We start from the raw sequence: 19,185 nt of genomic DNA, 5'->3' as shown, positions 1-19,185 counted from the left end.
TTTGATTAATTCTTGTAACTAGTTTCAACCCTTTCGCCACATCATTTTGGCGAAATTCATTTGAAAATCACAGATTTTTTTAAAAATGTTTAATTTTTATAGAACCCTATATTTATTCATACCACAGAGATGAATTTAGTGAAAAATCAAAAAATCTGAAAACAGAAATCCAAAAATGCATCTCTAGAAAAAAATAATTTTCACACTTTTTCCTACCAATGCACATGATTTAGAATTACACTCTCATGGTTTAAGATCACACATTGTGATTCCTATTTATGCAATTAAAGATCACGCATCGTGTTTTGAATTGTTGGAAATATAATCGACAATCGTGTCAAATCAGCCGAATCTATGCCCGTTGTTTATCTCTGGTTAAGTCACGAGTTGATGTGATAGAAGTTCAATGTTGGGCATTCAACAGAAGTTGTAACAAACCACGCTCGTGAGACAATGTTTTCCTCATGGGAGATGTCAGTTACTACTTAACTCTTCATCAACCTGTAAAATAATTCATGCAAGATGCTCAGTAACTGGTAATTGATTGACAATGCCGAAACTCGATGTTTAAAAGGCCGAGATTTAACCAGGCTTTCTTTCTCTCTCCCTTTGTTTTGATAAAGCTGCAATGTAAGTTTTCTGGAAAAGGAGTCTGTGCTCCGGCACAGTACTCAATAATGTGTTAGTATGTTACCTTGTTCTTTCATCAAATTATTTGTACTTTATTCACGTGACACAATCGTCAAATAAATATACGTTTCTGAAGAAGCTGTATTTTACCCCGAGTTTTCCCATTGCTTTCAAATTCACTCTATTATCTACATACCTAATGATGTTATCGGGTAAAAGAGGCCCATACACGTTCATCAAGGGTTATAGGCCCAGTTCAACCCAGGAGCCTTAAGAACCAGTTGTGAAGCCAAAACAGAAATACAAATAGCTGACGACAGAAATGTCGAACGGGGAGTATTTGTTTCGATTTCCCGTAACCATGCAGAAATCTGTGAAGGCGGCTGGCTGTCAAATCCATCATCAAAGAAATAGACAGATTGAGATTGTTATTGCTTCAAGAATTTCGAGAGCCGTGTTTTCTTTACAGTTTGGCCAGTTGTGCAATGTATGCAGATTGATTGATTGCTATTTTTTATTTTTGAAGTTCGTCAAAAATTAAGTGAATGCGCTTTTTTCAACTGGAATTAATTTGCATTCAAGAACTGCCTGGTTATCTGGATCTGTGTGGCTTTCAACATCCGGTTCCAGAGTAGTCAAATTCAGTCAACCGTATGAACAATTGTGGTCTCGGATACATACCCGCATTTTTGCTGAGTTGAAAAAACTGATTCCTCGGCTTGCCTATTTGGACTAAGAAATTTTCTCTTGAAAACTCTAGTTGATGAATGGTAGATATGTGAAGCAGCAACTGGAATGAAATAAACTTTAATTTGTGTTTGAGTAACAAAAGTGCTTTCTCATTTTCGGTCATGGTATTTTTATAATTAAATTGTGTAGTTGTAATATATATGTTACGGTGAATAACCGAAATCTGGAGAATGTCGACTCTCACCGGTGAATGTCAACAATCACATAGTCGCTTTGGTGAATGTCCGAAATATTTGTTATATCCAATTTTATATTAATTTATTCGTTGATATTATTATATTTATTTGATATATTTATATTTATTCTATATTTTAATACTTACTGACGATAGATTAGAAGAAAAATCAGTGTTTGGAGTATCGGGCAAATATATACCGGGCAATGGCACTTGACCTTAAAAAAACATCAGTGTTGGGTATACCAAGCAAATGTATACCGGGCAGTGGGACTTAACCTTAAAAAAACATCAGTGTAGGGTTAAAATATCGAATAAATGCAATTATATCCACGAATAAATTCATATCAAATCGAATGTAATAAATATTTCGGACATTCACCAAAGCGACTATGTGATTGTGTGTCAACATTCACCGGCGAAAGTCAACAACCACTGATTTCGGTCATTCACCTAAACATATATATGAAGAATAAAATAAACTTTTATTCGTTTTGAAAAGCAAGTGTTTTCTCATTATAGTATTTGATAGGGTATATATACTGAAGAGAAATTTAAATTTTGAAGTGTATATTAAACCAGCAGAATTGTTTGAAGTTTTCTGCATATAGTAATGACAAGATTATCAAAATTTTTATCTTGTATTAGAGAGTAATTATTTTTTTAAAAAATTGGTTTGTAATTATAGTAATTTAAATTGAACTTCATAAATTTAAAATTTTGAATTATTACTATGAGATTAAATAAAACATTTAATATAATAAATTGGTAATGATAATTTAAATTAAACTTCCTAAATTTAAAGTTTCATAAAGTTTCTAAGATCATTACTGAAAGTTTGAAGTTTAAATATTAACTTGTGACTATGAGGCGCTTTTAGCATCAAAATTAAACTTACAAAAGTTTTAAAATTTAGCGTGTGTAATAGTTATTGATAGCTATTGTTAGGATAGGTTTACTGTTGAATGTAGTTGTTAAAAGTTAATCTATAAATAAAACTTCAAGTTTTTGAAGGTTTAAATTTTGTATTTAAAAACTTGAGTATTTTTCATAGGAATAATTGCTGTAAAAATGATTAACTAGTCAAGTGTATAAATATTGTTATTGCCTACGCAATGTGAAATATTGTCTAGATCGGATGGATTTTTTTAGTTATTGATAAACAAGTTAAGATATGGTTGAGGCTGCATAGTTTTCAAATAACTTAAATTTATATTAAAAAATATTTTAGTGTTTTACATTGACACTTTTTTAATTGATTAAAAGTCAATAATAGTAATTATATTTGAGTCTAGATTTCTTGAAAGTAAAAAATATTTAACACTATAGGGTTTGTTGAACGTTTTGAATTTTTAAATCTTGAATAGCAAAAGTATTTTTGAATTTTTTAAAAATGTGATATTTTTTAATTTTAAAGGAAAATTATGTATTTTGAACATTTACTAGAATATAATTCTAATTAAATATGCATAAATTTAAAGTCTAATAAAATTTTGAATTATTACTAGATTAAATTTGAAAGATTAATGTTTTGAAGATACGAGTGAAACTTAAATTTACGAATTGAAAGTTTAGAAGTAATTAAGAATGAATTTCTAAATTTGAAGTTTGATATTTACTTCTGGATAAACTTTAGTATTTATTACTATGTTATCATAAGTACATAAATTTGACAAATGATATTAATGCTAGTATTGAAGTTTTGGAATAAACACCATAATCAGTTTTTCAAAGTTATTAGGATATTGCGTCAAATGTATTTTCAATGAAAATTAATTGTCTTACCCTTTAATCTAAATAAATTGAAGATTGAAAAAAAATTTCGAGATAGTGAAATTTTGTGTATTAATAAATATTATTTGAAGGTCTAAGTGGTATTAACTTAGTGAAAATTCTTTAAATTAAGAATTAATATTGACATGGTGGGAAATGTATTTTTATGAAAACAAGATTAGATCATTTTCAATAGATAACAAGGTTATATGACAGATATTGAGTAAAAGTTAATTTTCAACTAGTAAGGAATTAATGACACAAATTTTCTTAATTCATGTGTGAAATAAACAGCCAGGAGTTATTTATGTACCAATGGGTAATAGATTATTTATTGATGATGTACCAAATTATTCTGAGAGAGATGCTAGTTTTTTTGCGAAAAACTGTGGCTGTAAACATTGAAAATTAGTGAGAATTTAATAATTATTCTTAGTGAAAAAAAATGATGTTTAGCATAAAGGATTCCATTAATTTAAATGCTTCTATAACAATTTGCTATACATTTTTACTGAGAGTAGACTATTAAAAATTGAATATGTAAACGTGCTAGCTTTGGGATTCAGCCTATAAATTTTTAAACTTAAGTAAATTTTTATTATGTTTAACTAAGCAACTTTGACAGTTACTAAAATTTGATATTACTATGTTAATTGAATTTTTCCAAGAGTGCTATTGTTGTTACTAAATTGATATGGTACTGATGTGTTTTAAGGTAGGGAATGAAGCATGTTCATCACGTTTGACGGCTTTGCACCAATTCTGTCATTTTTTCGCCTTTTGGTGCACTAAAAATATTTTAGATTGTGTTAAATATTAAGCTATTGCAACAAGGTTTAAAGCAATACTTGTTGTAAGTGCTTGGAGTTATTTATGAGAATTTTTATCAATGTTCTACTGCATGCAGCATATGCTTTCACTGTATTGGAAAGTGATGGGAAACGTTTTGGGCCTTTCATTCAGACATCATTAGCCGAGATGTCAAAACTAACTGCATTTTGGGGGCATGGCTAATCGAGCAATTTTAAATATTAATTAAAAAATAACCAGTAAACCCACTGAACTGAAATTGGTGCCTATCATCATAAAATTGCATTAAGTTTCGTATTAAAAAGTAAATAGGTTCCTCATTACAAAACCCAAAATTTATCTTCCTGGAGAAGATTATAAAGAATTCTGATAATTTTGTTAGATAGTTATAAAATTTGTCATGTGAATAAAAATATTCTTCAGAGGTCAAAATAAAATATCATTAGAGTGCCATACATCATGCTGAGTGGATGACTGAAGTCTGTCACCCTCTAAAAAATTTTATTTTCAGGAATTAGTTTCCTGAGATAGGTCTTTGGAAATATCTTCTTTTTTTTCTAGACAAAAGTTTTTTTATCTTCCTAATAATACTCCAAATGCTGCATTAGCTATTGAGACATAAAATTAGCTAAAGCTTTAATTACTTTGAAAATCTAGAAGCAGAAAAATTAAAAGCGACAATATCAAAGTTTTTAAACCACTTGTACTTAAATTCTAAATTAGTTGCTTTTTTTCTTTTTGAAGAAATCTTGAAAAGTACCTTCAACACTATTGTCGCATGAAATCTATAAAGAATATACTTAGGAAAATAGAATTGTTAATATTTCATAACCTTTAACTCTTTGATTCTGTTATATTTTTATTTTAAAAGGTAATAAATATTAAATTTACTATGATTACTAAATTTGCTATTTATTAACATAGTTTAGTGTTCTATATTTTGTATCAATGACTGAATTATCTGAAAAAAATCGGTTTGGTTTTTATAAATAGAACACTTTATGCTTATCTGAAGAATGAAAATGCTCAGAAACCAAAAAAGACAAAATTCACGAAAATTTAAAAAAAAAAAAAAAAAAAAAACATTAAGGTACATCCAAAAATTTGACAAAATAAGGAAGATTTTCAAATCATGTAAGTAGGAATCAAGTTGTTTTAAATTTAAATCACAAAAATACCAATCATAAACATGAATTACGATGTTTTACTTTAAAATTGCATGAACATAAATCATGTTTCTGATTATAAATCCCATGAACAAGAAACTCAAAGCTTGACTCTTAAATTGTGTGAATAAGAAATACAATGGTTGATTTTGAATTTGTGTGAATATGCCTCACATTTGATTTCTAAATTGTGAGAATACAAATCATAAGTAAATAAATAATAAATAGTGATAATATGGAAATTATTTTTTTTAAGGTTTCAAAGTAAAAACTTTAAAGCCTTTGAGCTACCTCTAAATGTACTTGAAATAAGCTGAAATTTTGCATGGGGGCTTCTTTAGTCATGTGTACAAGTATTTAGGGTTAAGACCCGCAAATTTTAAAAAAAAGTTTTTTTGGACCAGTCTAGTGAATATAAATAGCGATCTTTGATTTTAAAATCACGTAAATATGAATCATGATGAGTAATTTTTGAATTTTGTGAATACAAATCGCATTTTAATTTTAAATCCAGTAAATAGGAATCATGATATGCAATGTTTTTAAACTTGAATACGAACCCTGATGTTCAACTTTTAAGTCACATAAACATGAATCGCAATAGTGGCGTTTAAATTGCGGAAATTTGAAATGCAATGCTTGATATAAAATTGTGAGAATAAAAATTATGTTGTGCAATGTTAATATTGAGTAAAGAGGAATTAGTTTCACTTTTAAATCACATTAATAAGAATCGCGATGTTTGATTTTAAAACCGTGTGAACACAAATTACTGAGTTTAATTTTAAAATAGCATGAATATGAATAACAATGTTTAATATAAAATAGCGAGTATACAAATCGCGACATGCAATTTTTAGGCCACATACAAATCATATTTTATTTTTAAATCACATAATTACGAAAATTATTTAATAATTACGCCTTATTTTTAGACCGCATGAACATAATCAGGATGTTTGATTCGAAGATCATGCGAGTACACTAACTGATATTCGTATATGAAATGCAATTGATGCGGAGTGTTGGAAATAGCAAATGATAAAAACTTGTTCATTAATAATAAAATTAAAATAAGGAATAGTTAGTCATTAAGGATAATTTCCAAACTAGGAGAAAGATTACACATGGAATGAAATGTATTTTACAAAAGCAAAGATAATTAGTGAAAACTCCACCAGTGAAGATTGTTTCGATTTTGTTAGACATTTTCTCAGCTTGTCACAAAATGTAGCAAGAAAGTATAAAATATTCGGTTTTGTTGCTGTTGCAAGAAGTACATTTTGGTACACTTTGTCGCAGCTGTATCATCCTCATAAGTAAAAAACATGCAAATTTATTGGCTAATAAAATAGTGACTTAGTACTGAAAGGAAGAAAAAGTAATTTTCATAAGAAAAATAGTTCATATTGGAGAAAACACAAGATTCTCGAAACGGAAACTAAAAAGGCGGAAAATTTTACTTAAAATTTTAATAAAACAATAGAAAAATATCATCCCTCTTATCCTGTTTTAGAAAGTTATTATTTATACCTACCTACTCAGGGATGAGATTAGCCAAAACGCAAAAAAGCTGAATTTCCACGATAGTAAATTTTAAGCAAGAGCAACCCTTTAATAATAAATTCCAGACAGTTTAAGGTAATAAATAATGTGTTGACATACAATTGAGTACTAATCTATTATTATAAAAACGTTTACATTGATACTTATCATTTAGTGAAGAAAAAAAATTACCAATTGAAAAAATAAAGCTGGAAATTATATTTTTTCTCAGTTCACATAAGAGACAATTACTACTTGAAAAACTACCTGGTTTAGCAAATTAAAACTACTGAGAATATATATTAATATTTCATTTCTTTTAATAAATACTGTTATGTGATTTATAGCAAATATATCAATAATATTACTTTTTAAATTATATTAGGAAAAAAAACTTTAACAATGGACTGAATCATTATGTTCATATTATAGTCTAATCTAACTACAGCCCTCTGAAACATATCAATAACAGTGAAGTAGAAATATATAGTAACTCCTAACACACAAAAATTGCTATTTTAGTTTGAAAAATTACATGACAATCAGCAACTGTTTAGATAATTGTTTTTTATTTGATAAGAATTTTGCATTTTATAGCATAAATAACAGCAATTATAAATAAAACTTTGATGATGAGTTAATTAACTCTTTTTCCCCAAAATTTTTTTTAAAATTAAATCCCTTTTTAGGTGATTGCTTTTGTTTGCTATATCTTTTATGATTGCTATATTTAGTCGTTAGTTCATCTTCAAACATCTTGTGACAAATCCTATTTTTTCTTCTTTGCAAGCACAGAATGTAAGTTTTGAATATATTCCCTTCCAGTTTCTCTGATATTGTAACACTTACATATACTAATAATCATCGTTAGAAAAACAGTCACTTTTATAGTAACTAATTTTAAAAAAATTTACTTCTTACAAGAATCGCGATAGTTGATCTTAAAATTGCGTGAATATGAATAACAATTATGGATTTTGAAATCACATGAATATGAAACTAGATATACGATTCTGAAAATGAGAAAATACAAACTGGGACATAGAATTTTTAAAACGCGTAAATACAAATCACGATTCATAATTTTTAGATCGCGTAAATACAAATCATGATGCATAATTTTTAGATTGCATAAATAAGAATTATGATGCATAACTTTTAGAATGCGTGAATGCAAATCCCAATGCCTTATTTTAAAATCACGTATAAATACGAAAATCAATGTTTGATATTATAAACCGCATGAGCAAATAAACACATTGAATTTTAAACTTGCGTGAATACGAATCGCTACATAGGTTTTTAAAAAGACGTAAATATGAATCACAATATCGGATTTTTAAATCTCGTAAATAAGAATCACAACGTACAATATTCAAATCGCGTGAATAAGAATCGCAACACGCAAATATGAAAAGCTATATTTGATATTACAATCGTGTGAATAAGAATCGAGATATTAGCAGATTCCAGGCTTGGGACCTCTAAAAGGCTTGTCAGAAGCAGCGTCGTTTGAACTCCGAAAATCGGATCTATCTGGAGAGCGGGTAAAAAATTCGGAAAATCTTATGTGTTGCTTGTAAAAGGGGAGAAAATAGGTAAAATATGTAAAAATGAGAAAGGATTGGTAGCTATGTAGTTTGAATTTTCCGTTTCTCTTTGAAAATCGGTGAATTTTCTGAAAAAGCGGAATACTTATTTTTAAAAAAATGAAATTTTTAGAAAATCTGAATTTTTGATAAAAAAGCTGAAATTTAAGAGATAAAAGTGAAAAAAGCGGAAATCCGCTAAAAATCTCATCCCTGCTACTTAAACCATTTTATGCAATTTTCCCTTTTCCTTCAAACCTCAGTTTTTTCGGTTGGGAAAAAAGAACTACCTATTATCCTTTGCTCTGTTTGTTTGACAAAGACGTTTCAATTACAAAAGTTTCAGTAGAAAGCGTTATCTACAAAATTAGCTCATATTAGTGTTTCTACAACTATCTGTTTGGATTTTACAGCAGCAAATGTCCCATTTTTTTTAGAAAAATTACAATCCTTTCAAACTTTGATGTTTGGGGACAAGATCTAAATATTATTTTTGAAGATGAAACTTAGATTTATAGCAAATTTCCCCTTTTAAGAGGGTGCCACAAAAAAACAACCCTAGTGTGCATAAATAAATTTGTAAAAAAAAAATATCTTAATAAATTAAGTAGCTGATAAATTCTTTTATAAATTCACGAGCACGTGTGTGCATAATAGGCATGAAAGTGGTCGAAAATAAAAAAAGCTGAACTTCTACAACGTAGGAGGAGGGGGGGGGGGAGTGCTCTATGTAATACTGTGATATCGAGGATACATATATATATATAAAAGCAACTTTCAACTCTACCGGGAGATTTTTATTTAGTATTTAAAGTTTTGATTTAGTATTTAAAGTAACAAAAGCATTTAGACAGTGAAATTTAAAAAATTTTAAAAATATAATTTTAAAATTTTGATCACTACTATATTGAAGAAAATTAAGCAATTATAGGAAGCTGCAGCTTAATTATCATTTTAAATTAATTACCTGTCAATCATTTTAAATTAAAACAGTCGCCAACTTTCACCTTAATATCTTCTGATAGATTGTTACTAACAATTTTAGTACTTAACACTTTGATTAATAATTTAACACTTTGACTGAAACTTGAATTTATTTTTGTCGGTAGCATCTACTGTAAGCACTTTGTGTTCGACTTTTAAATTGACTACTATTGTTAAAATACACGCATGTTACTCCTAGCTGCTAATCACATGAATAAGAATCCCGATGTAGGATTTTAAAATCGCGTGAATAAAAATCGCGATGTTGGATTTTAAAATCGCGTGAATATGAATCACGATATAGGATTTTAAAAGCACGAAAATACAAACTGCAATATTGAATTTTTAAATTGCATGAATGTAAATCACGATATTGGATTTTAAAATAGCGTGAATATGAATCACGATATTGAATTTTAAAATCACGTGAATAATAATCGCGATTTCGGATTTTAAAATCGCGTAAATATGAATCGCGATATTGAATTTCAAAATCACGTGAAAATGAATCGCAATATTGAATTTTAAAATAGCGTGAATATGCATCACGATATTGGATTTTAAAAACACGAAAATACAAATTGCGATATTGAATTTTTAAATTGCGTAAATAAGAATCACGATGCATAATTTTTAGATCTCGTGAATACTTATCGCAATGAGAAATTTTTAAATCGCGTGTAAATACGAAAATCGATGTCTGATATTACAACTGCATGATAACGAATTGCAATATTGAATTTTAAAAATATGTGAATACGAATCGCGACATTGGATTTTAAACGAATCGCAACAAGTAACTTTTAAATCAGTTAAATACGAAAATCAATGATCTACATAAAAATCATCTGAATAAGAATCGCAATTTTTTCCAATCTATAGAAGAAATTGCGGTTATCAAGCAAACGGGTATCTGCCGAAATTCCACCCATTTTCTTCTCAAGATCATTTTCTCAGGAGGCTACTGCAGGGGGGGGGGGGGAGTTTGTCTCAAGTCTGACTATCGTTCTGCTTCAAGTATTCCACCGCTTGGGTTTCTCTTATTGGACTCCCCAAAAATATAAGATTTTGGAACATAATCGGAAATTTTAAAAATTGAGAGAAAAAAGCGGATTTCCGCGGAAATCTTTCATACCTGGCGTAAGTCAATTTAAAAATAAAAAAAAATCCAAGTATATCAAGTGCTTGATAAATTTACTTTAAAATATCCAGTGATTCTGCTTAGGCCCTACTGCCAGAAATTGGGGGACTCTCGGAAAATACAATAGAATTGGCATCTATGTTTGAGATGAATAAGTAGACACTAATATTTTTGAGATCAGTTACAAACTGGTAAAACAAAGTATCAGCTACAAAAACCTAATGCTCATAGCATCAGATACATGGCAACTTTAATTAAAGAAGAAATGAAAAATTATAAAATAAAAATTCCATCGTTTCTTAACATGATCTTCTGAAGTTAATTAAAATTGTATACAAAATCTCAAATCTTACATGTTCATTATAAACATAATTTCAAGTGTTTTATTAATAATTAACATTAAAAATAAAAATGTGTTTAACATCATTCCTTTCAATGATATATTGTTTCATATTAATAACAGCTAAATAATAAACTAAACCTAATGAGAAACAAAAAACTTTTTGTTCATTCATTTCCTTATAATTTAATAAGTTTTCAAAAGAAAATAAATATTTCAGCCAGTTCATGAAAAAATATTTTAGAAATCATATTAAATTCCTCTAAATTAGATTAACACTTGAAAAATGACAAATAGTAAGTAATTTTTGTTAAAAAAAAAGCTCACTGTGAAAACTTAATTAAAAACAAATATTTAGTGATAAATACAACAAATAGTTTTGCAAGAAGAATTTGTGGAAATTCTTTTAGAATTTTGCAATTGAAATATAAAAATTCATAAAACACGATTTGACCAAAACAATAAGAAAATGTACTCGTGTAGAAACTCACTACGATTGTCTGAAAAAACTACTCTGTATCAATCTCCAACTTGCAACTCTATTGTATCAGTTTGAAATATGAACTATTTCTTGACTCATCTCCAGACTGAAACAAGAACTAGAAATGCTCTAATACTTTCTAAATAAATATGAGTATGAGTGAAACTGCTTATTCACTGATGGAATTAATATTTGAAATTGTTTCCTCGAAATAAATATTAAGATTCAGTCATAAAATTTCATGTTTGAAATTTGTTATCTAATAAGCAAATTTATAAGATTATAAAGTTTTTTTTTTAAGCACAAGATACTTTTTAACACTAAGTACAAAACATCAGTTTCACTAAAATTTAAGAGATTAGTTTAAGATGTAAAATGATTTCGAGCCTAGGTTGAATACCGACGTCAATAATCTAAAATGAACTTGTCGTGAATGACCCTTTGAGAAAACCCTGCTTTTCACATAATTCATGGATACCATGGGTATAGCAAAGAAAAGTCTCTTTCAGTAAGACAGAAAATTAAGCACTTTTAACACCCAATGAAAAATAAGGCCCTTCAAGGATTCTTTAAAACTAAAAATAAGCACTTCTTTAAAAATGCTTCACACCTGAAACATAAGATAATTTTTACATAGGCTTAGTTTTATTAAAGAACAAAAGTGAAAAATCAGTTTATAAGATTTACTTACATTCTCAATATTGCTAGATTTCCTTTTAATTGATCCCAAATCTGGTGCAGAAAAAAACGATGTGATTTTTTTTTGTGCCATGGCTTTGAAAATCAGTCTCCTTTGAATAACACAGTTGATCATAAAAACTGAAAAGAAAAAAATAAGTACCATGAAAAATAAATATTCAGTTTTAATTTCAAAAAAATCATACAGAACTTTAAAAATAGTTACCTACATAGAATATCTTAACGATAAAATATTGAAACTGTCCAAATAATTGGTACAAAATCTCAATTTAATTAGCACAAAAAATGAATTTTAAACTAATTATCCATTTAAACATATTTCATTAAGAAATAAAAATAAATCATTACATTAATTTTGAATTAAAAAATAACAATGCCTGCTGTAAACTGTGCATATTTAAAAAAAATAATGGGGAAAATACTCAAAATGAAAACAATGAGTAAAATAATTATGTCATTATTAAATATGTAGTAATAAAATATTGTTACTAATTATGTAGTTATAAATTATAATTATTTTACTAATTGCAATTTGCAAGCTGAACAAAAATGGCTCATTAAAAAACACACAATTTTGTGATAATCTTTAACCATGAGGTTTCGAAGTTCCGGAATTCCATTTCATATTTGTCAGTTCCCCAAATTCCTTTACCCACTTGATGCAGTCTCATAAATTTAGAACATTGCTTTGAAAAGTAATAATGTTAGATGAAACCCTAAATATTATTATTCAGCTTCATTAATATTCTGCTTATATTTTTCCTTAAAATTTGTATTTCTTTAACTTCTCTTGTCTTTTTAATAATTGCTTGTGTGTTTATTGAAGCAAAAGAAATATTAAGCTTTTCGAAAAGCAGCATCTTCTTCTTTAACAGCACTACAGCCTAGTGCAGGCAAATGTTTCTTAGTCAGCGTCTTCCGACAGTTCGACTGGTATCTAGATTTCTCCAGCCATTCACTCCTAATACTTTCAGGTATTTCTCCACACAGTCCAACCTCGCTGCCAGTCTTCTTCTCTTCCTTGTACCCTCAATAGCAAGAATATAAACCTATATACATTTTCATACTAATACTTTTTTAAACAAATCGCCAGTGTAAAAAAAAAGAGGAAAAGTTTTTTTATTTTGATTGATAAAAAGCGCCAAGAAACTTTGGTTAAATGGATGTCCAGATACTGTAGATTTTCTTGTAACAGCTTGGAAGTGTTAAAGTAAATAATGCAATATTTTGAAGTTAATAAATTTATACTGAGATGGAGCTCGTCTTGATAAAAGTGTGAAAAAAGTTTGCACACTAAAGTAATGCAAAGTGATATATTTATGGAGAACTAGATATACTATGATTTTACCTTGTGCAAAGAAGCTTGGATATTTCAATATGAAATTATATAAAAAACAGTGTGGATACTTGTTTTTTTTATGAGTCATTTACACAACTCAATATTTTATGGGGGTTATGCATGGAAAAAATTAACACTTCTTCTCATAATTTTGTGGTGAATTGTATTTGCCTGGGTGCCACTCTTCAGTCCTGGTGACTAAATCAGTCTTGAAAAAATCAGTGGACCAAATTCCATCAATATCTCTCCCCCAATTGTTTTTTTAATTAAATTTTCTTTTATTTCCTTAAAAATGTAAGAAATATTTTCTGTTGAAAATAACTACCGTATATTCCGGCGCATAACGCGCCCCGGTGTATAACGCGCACCCGTAATTTCTAATACTCTTTTTAAATTTTAAGATATACTCTTCGTATAACGCGAAAATTTGGATTGTACATGCGCAATACCTTGTCTTTCAAGATCGTAAATAAAAAGTTTTTCCCCCATCTTTTGCAAAAATAAAAGAACTGAATTTGACATGTATGTGAGGGTAGAGTTGAAAGAGTAATAATGTGATTCTGAGAAAAGAGATTGTTGTATTCAGCAGTGCAGGAGTGTGCAAGAATGTTGTTCCCCACATTCCAGAAGGTGGGAGGAATGCTGTCAATTGTGTATGTCTCAAAAGCATACCACAAATCAGGAGACAAAACGTAATTCCTCTTCTGCCAATCGCACCATTTGATGCCCTGCCTTTGATAAGAAACATTGTGAGCTTTAAGAATTCAGTGTAGTTTTTAGTAGTAGACATGGCTCCTATCAAATGAAGCAAACACAGCGCTGGATTTAAATGCAGAGTAATTCAATTTGCGAAAGAAAATGGAAATCGGGCAGCGGCGAGAAATTTTAGTATTGGGGAAAGCTCGGAGCGTGAATGGAAAAAAATAAAGAGAAAATAATGGATATGCCTAAGGATAAGTGTGCATTGCGTACATGACTAACAAAATGGCCGGTGTTAGAGGACAATAAAACTCGGTTTTGGAAAATCGGCAAAATGGCTTGATTGTAACAAAAAACTGTGTTCGCTTGTACGCTCTAAAATGGGCAAAAATTAATCCACACGAGAGTGAAAATTTCAAGGCTACTGTGAGTTGGTGTAGCCGATTTATGGCTCGAAAAAATTTAGTTCTACGTGAAAAAACCAAAGTATCACAAAAACTACCAAAAGACTTGGATAGCAAATTGTTATAGAACTGCGGGAAAAAAAGGAATATTTACTTTCGCAAATAGGAAATATGGATGAGACCCCAGCCATGTTTGACATGATCGGTAATAAAACAATTGATTTAAAGGGAGTCAAATCTGTCAACGTAACAACAACGGGACATGAGAAATCTCATTTCACCGTAGCCTTTTCTTGCTTAGCGGATGGAACGAAACTAAAACCAATGGTTATTTTTAAGAGAAAAACTTTTCCCAAATGTATATTTCCAAAAGGTATTTCTGTTCACGTCCACGAAAAAGGCTGGATGGACGAAAATGGCGTTAAATTGAGTGTAAAAAATGTCTAGCAAATCCGTCCTGGTTGCATAAGAAAATCAGAAAGCCTTTTAGTGTGGGACACGTTTAGGTCCCACCTTACAGATAATACAAAAAAATTGTTGAAAGAATGTAACACCAATAAGGCAGTTATTCCGGGCGGATTGACACCATTACTTCAGCCATTGGACGTCTGCATAAACAAACTATTTAAAGTCAATTTTAAAAAAAACAGTGGAACACTTGGATGTTGGAGGTCGAGAAAACTTTACGAAAGGACATATGCGCCATGCAAGTTTGGAAACAGTGTGCGAATGGATATCTAAAGCATGGGATGAAATTAAGCCTGAGATGGTTAGAAACTCATTCAAAAAATGCAGCATTTCAAATAATCTGGACGAATCAGAAGATGACTGTTTATTTATGGATGAGGGTAACACAGATGATGAAGACGAAACAGATTGTGATGACGTGCCTGAAGAAATAACAGAAGACGAATATAATGAACTATTTATGTAATAACGAAAATCCATAAAGTATATAGGTATATAGTATGCTATTTATTTAAAATAAATAGCATACTATATTTAAATTTTTTTAATCTATAATTTTTTATATTCGGCGTATACCGCACACCCATAAATTCCTAAGTTACTTTTTGTATTAAAAGTGCGCATTATACGCCGGAATATACAGTAAATAGATTTTAATGAAAACATTACTTTTTAAATATTTATTGCTAAGTAATCAGGTAATATCATTCCGTAATGAAAGAATAGGATTGATTGAACATTAACATTTGCTTGTGAAAACAAAATTTGTATAATTGTTGAATATAAATTCTATTTTAGCTTACACTTTCTCCCAACCTTTTAAAATTCTAGCAAAAGTTAAATTACAATTTATTTATTTTTTTAACCCTTTGACATATCATTTCTTGATATAGAAATGATCTTAGATTGGCAAAAAACAACTCACAACGGAATGTTGACAGAGATGCCAACTGCCTGACACGCTAAAATAATTTTAAAAAATGGTAAATAACTACAAACTAAATTTTGCAAATATTTGACTATTTTTGCTTGCTTTTTAAAAGACATGACATAACTACTATAAAGTGGTGAATTATATAAGCCTACAAATTATTTAGAAAAAATGGTGGATAAAAATCTACTAAATTGAATTTATTAAACCAAAAATCACAATTGATAAACTAACTACCACTTCAAAATATTTATTTGCTGTCCAAAGCAAATTGTCATCTCTGTGTGTAAGACGTCTGAGACACGTCAATTGTTATTTTGACATAAGAAACAAATGACGTCTCCCAGACGTTTTCGTATGTTATGGGGTTAAGGAAAAGAAATTCATTGAGCTAGGATAAAAGATAATGGTGAAATGAAAAATAAATGGCTTTATTAAAAATTCAGTGGTTTATATCAGTGATTTTACTTGATAAGTGAAAAAAAGATATACAAAGTTAGCTGTTTTTGTTTTGTTTGAAATATTGTTTTTTTTTTAACAAAAATAAACAAATTATTGATTTAATATACTGACCATTATCATAGAAAGCAGCATTTTGGCGTCAGATAGCTATAAATTTCTGAAAATTCTGGTAAACACTAGACTGTGTTAATTAGCCAAAAAAATAATTTGGCACCCGTGTATTTGGCAACTAATGAAGAAAGTTCAATTTTAAAATTGTAAAAATTTAAAAAGTTTCAAGCAGTTTTTGTACTTTTTAAAAGAAACTGAAAATGATATGGGATTTTTTAAAAATTATTATTTTATATCATACGACAATATTAAATAACAAATGTTAATACCTCACAATGAACGCTCATATACCAAAATATGATTGCATAAGGAAAGAAAACATGGGAAAAAAATAAAAAAGATACTTTCATGGGGGATGACATCCACAGGGGCAGTCTAGGTTCTTCTGAAAGCCTGTCTGATTTTGTGAAAATTTTGACATAATTTGCGAAAAATTAAAAATTATATTAAAAAATCAATACAAAAACATGGTAAAAATATAGATTTATCGTTTCTTAAGGGATACAAAAATAAAATTTTAAGAAAAAGTATTTTGTGAAACTACCGTTTTTCTTAAAGTTGAATTTGTGAAACTACCGTTTTACCTAAAATTGAATTTGTGAAGTTACCGCTAAACGGTAGAAAATTCGGCCTGGACAGACCCCTGACCCAATAATGCCTGTGTCATTCTTAATAAAAACCCTTATCATTTTGAGCTTTCTATCAAAAGTACAAAAATTACTAAGAAAATGGCTTGAAATTTTTAAGATATTCAAATTGGACTTTTTTTATTAGTTGCCAAATACGATAAACTATAAAATTAGAAAATAAAAGCAAAATTAAATTTCTCCAGTGCAGTATAAAAGAACTACTTTAATTACTCAATTCTTGCACAGTTTTCACTAAATTTTTCTCAAACTTTAAATCAATAATTTTGGAATTAATATTACATTTTTACAAAAATTATGAAATGAATATTTTTAAAACTATAACAAAAAAATATAGGACAAAAAAATTATTTGTTGCTACATTTTTTGGCATGGGGTATTTAAAACTACTTCATTCAGTATGCAATTTATTGTCGGTCTCTCAGACCTCTAAAAGCTTTAAATATTCTTTTATACTAAACAATTCTAAATTCATAAAATAATTTTCTAAGTATTTTTTGAGAAAGATAAAAAAAAAGTGTTTGTATAGAAGTGTTTCCATTGTTTTTCCAACTTTTGTACATATATAAAAATAATGGTCGTATAAGGTGGTCCCCGCCAATGTAAACAAATACGTTATATGAGCCAATTATCACTTGAATTACTAATTGATTGCATGACTAAAAATTCGGATTTAATGTAGATTTTAATTAACGGTCAAAGTCAAAATTGAAAATAGATGTACTATGAGAAATCAAATCAATGAGAATTTTTAGTGCAAATGCATATTACTTAAATCTTTTTTTCTTCTTCTTCAAAATAACATTTTATTAAATTAAAAGAATCAGACACATAAAGATTCCTCTTCCCTCTGATTTGGAATATAGGGATTTTAATTAAAATAAAAATAAGTTTTTTTTTTTTTTAGTAAAAATGCTAAGTTGTGAAAAAGATCTTCTAAATGATTCTAAACTCTATTGTTATTGAATAATAATCACATGATTAATCTAATCCGGGACATATCTCAGTTTTAAAATCTATTTATTTGAGAATATCATTAAATAAATCAATATTCATAATCTTAAAAGAATTTGAGAATAGTTTTAGATATTCCTATGAATACATTTCATACGAAGGTAATTTGTTACAAATGGGCACTTCAAAAAAAAAACGTGACAGATGTCTGATTTGAAATTAAAATCAAATAGTTAATTACGCCACCAGTCATCTTTCTGACTGCTTCATTAATAAATTTTTTCAAACCAAGTTTCTGACTAAAAAAACATTAATTTTAAAACACTCTATATTCTTAAAGTACAAAATATATATTATTATTATATGTTAATTTTAATCAAATAATGCAAATGAAATCATGATGATATAAATTAATGTTTGTATATAGTTTACTTATGAATAAGTGTTAAGAAAATGTTCTCTCCTATTTTATATAGCACAAAAAAAAAAAAATCTTCAGAGCAGTTAGATTAATAGTGTGCAAACTAAATATGAATGATACTAGATTGCTTATCTTTTTAATGCAAATTGAAGTAAGATACATAAAAATTATTAAGATAATTTACTTATTGATGAAAAAAACTAAATTTTCTTGAGTCATAAGAAAGGCGGGAATAATTAATGAATGACAAATACAGTTAAAACTATTTTTACACTACACTAGGATGCGCTGCTAGCTCTTGACTGCTTTTACTTCCGGGATACTGTTTTTGGTGTGTATGGATGGTGTTTTCTACACTAGGAGACGCTGCAAGCTCGGTACCACCTAAATTTCCGGGTAACTGTTTCCATTGTATTTTAAAGCCATTTGGCATCATTGTGTTTTGAGATTCTTGCAAACAATGAACTTGATTACTTATTACTTGTGATTACAATGCTAACAAAAGCCGGCCAGGTGGCCGAGCGGTTAGCGTGTCTGACTGCGAAGCCAATGGCTACGGGTTCGAATCCCGCTCTGGGCATGGATGTTTCTCTCTGTGTTGTCCTCTGTTGTGTGTGATGTGTGAATGTGGCCCGCCCTATGAACGGGTTTGTGGCAGTGTGGCGT

At 28.9% G+C, this 19,185-nt stretch overlaps 1 protein-coding gene across 14 annotated transcripts in view; it reads right to left on the bottom strand.

The window, feature by feature from the left end:
* The window catches only part of LOC107447775 (uncharacterized), a 34,730-nt gene extending 15,872 nt beyond the window's left edge, over positions 1-18,858 (bottom strand). For 4 of the 14 annotated variants that reach the window (XM_087156129.1, XM_087156143.1, XM_087156138.1 and 1 more), the window contains exons 1-2: positions 18,704-18,837; positions 12,076-12,203 (exon numbers count right to left, since the gene is read on the bottom strand). In XM_087156129.1, the coding sequence (XP_087012255.1) occupies positions 12,076-12,198 (123 nt within the window). In that variant the 5' untranslated portion in view covers positions 12,199-12,203; positions 18,704-18,837. Of the gene's footprint in view, positions 1-1,311; positions 1,421-12,075; positions 12,204-16,497; positions 16,616-16,841; positions 16,891-17,915; positions 18,313-18,530 lie in introns of those variants that run through there. The other 10 variants (XM_087156142.1, XM_087156137.1, XM_087156136.1 and 7 more) reach the window with 10 other exon arrangements.
* Positions 18,859-19,185: the final 327 nt, after the last annotated feature.

This window comes from Parasteatoda tepidariorum, chromosome 12, assembly GCF_982258835.1.
Source record: "Parasteatoda tepidariorum strain Cologne lab strain chromosome 12, Ptep-v5.0, whole genome shotgun sequence".
NCBI lineage: Eukaryota > Metazoa > Arthropoda > Arachnida > Araneae > Theridiidae > Parasteatoda > Parasteatoda tepidariorum.
Note: the sequence above shows the minus strand (reverse complement) of the source record. Positions and strands in the feature narration are given on the sequence as shown.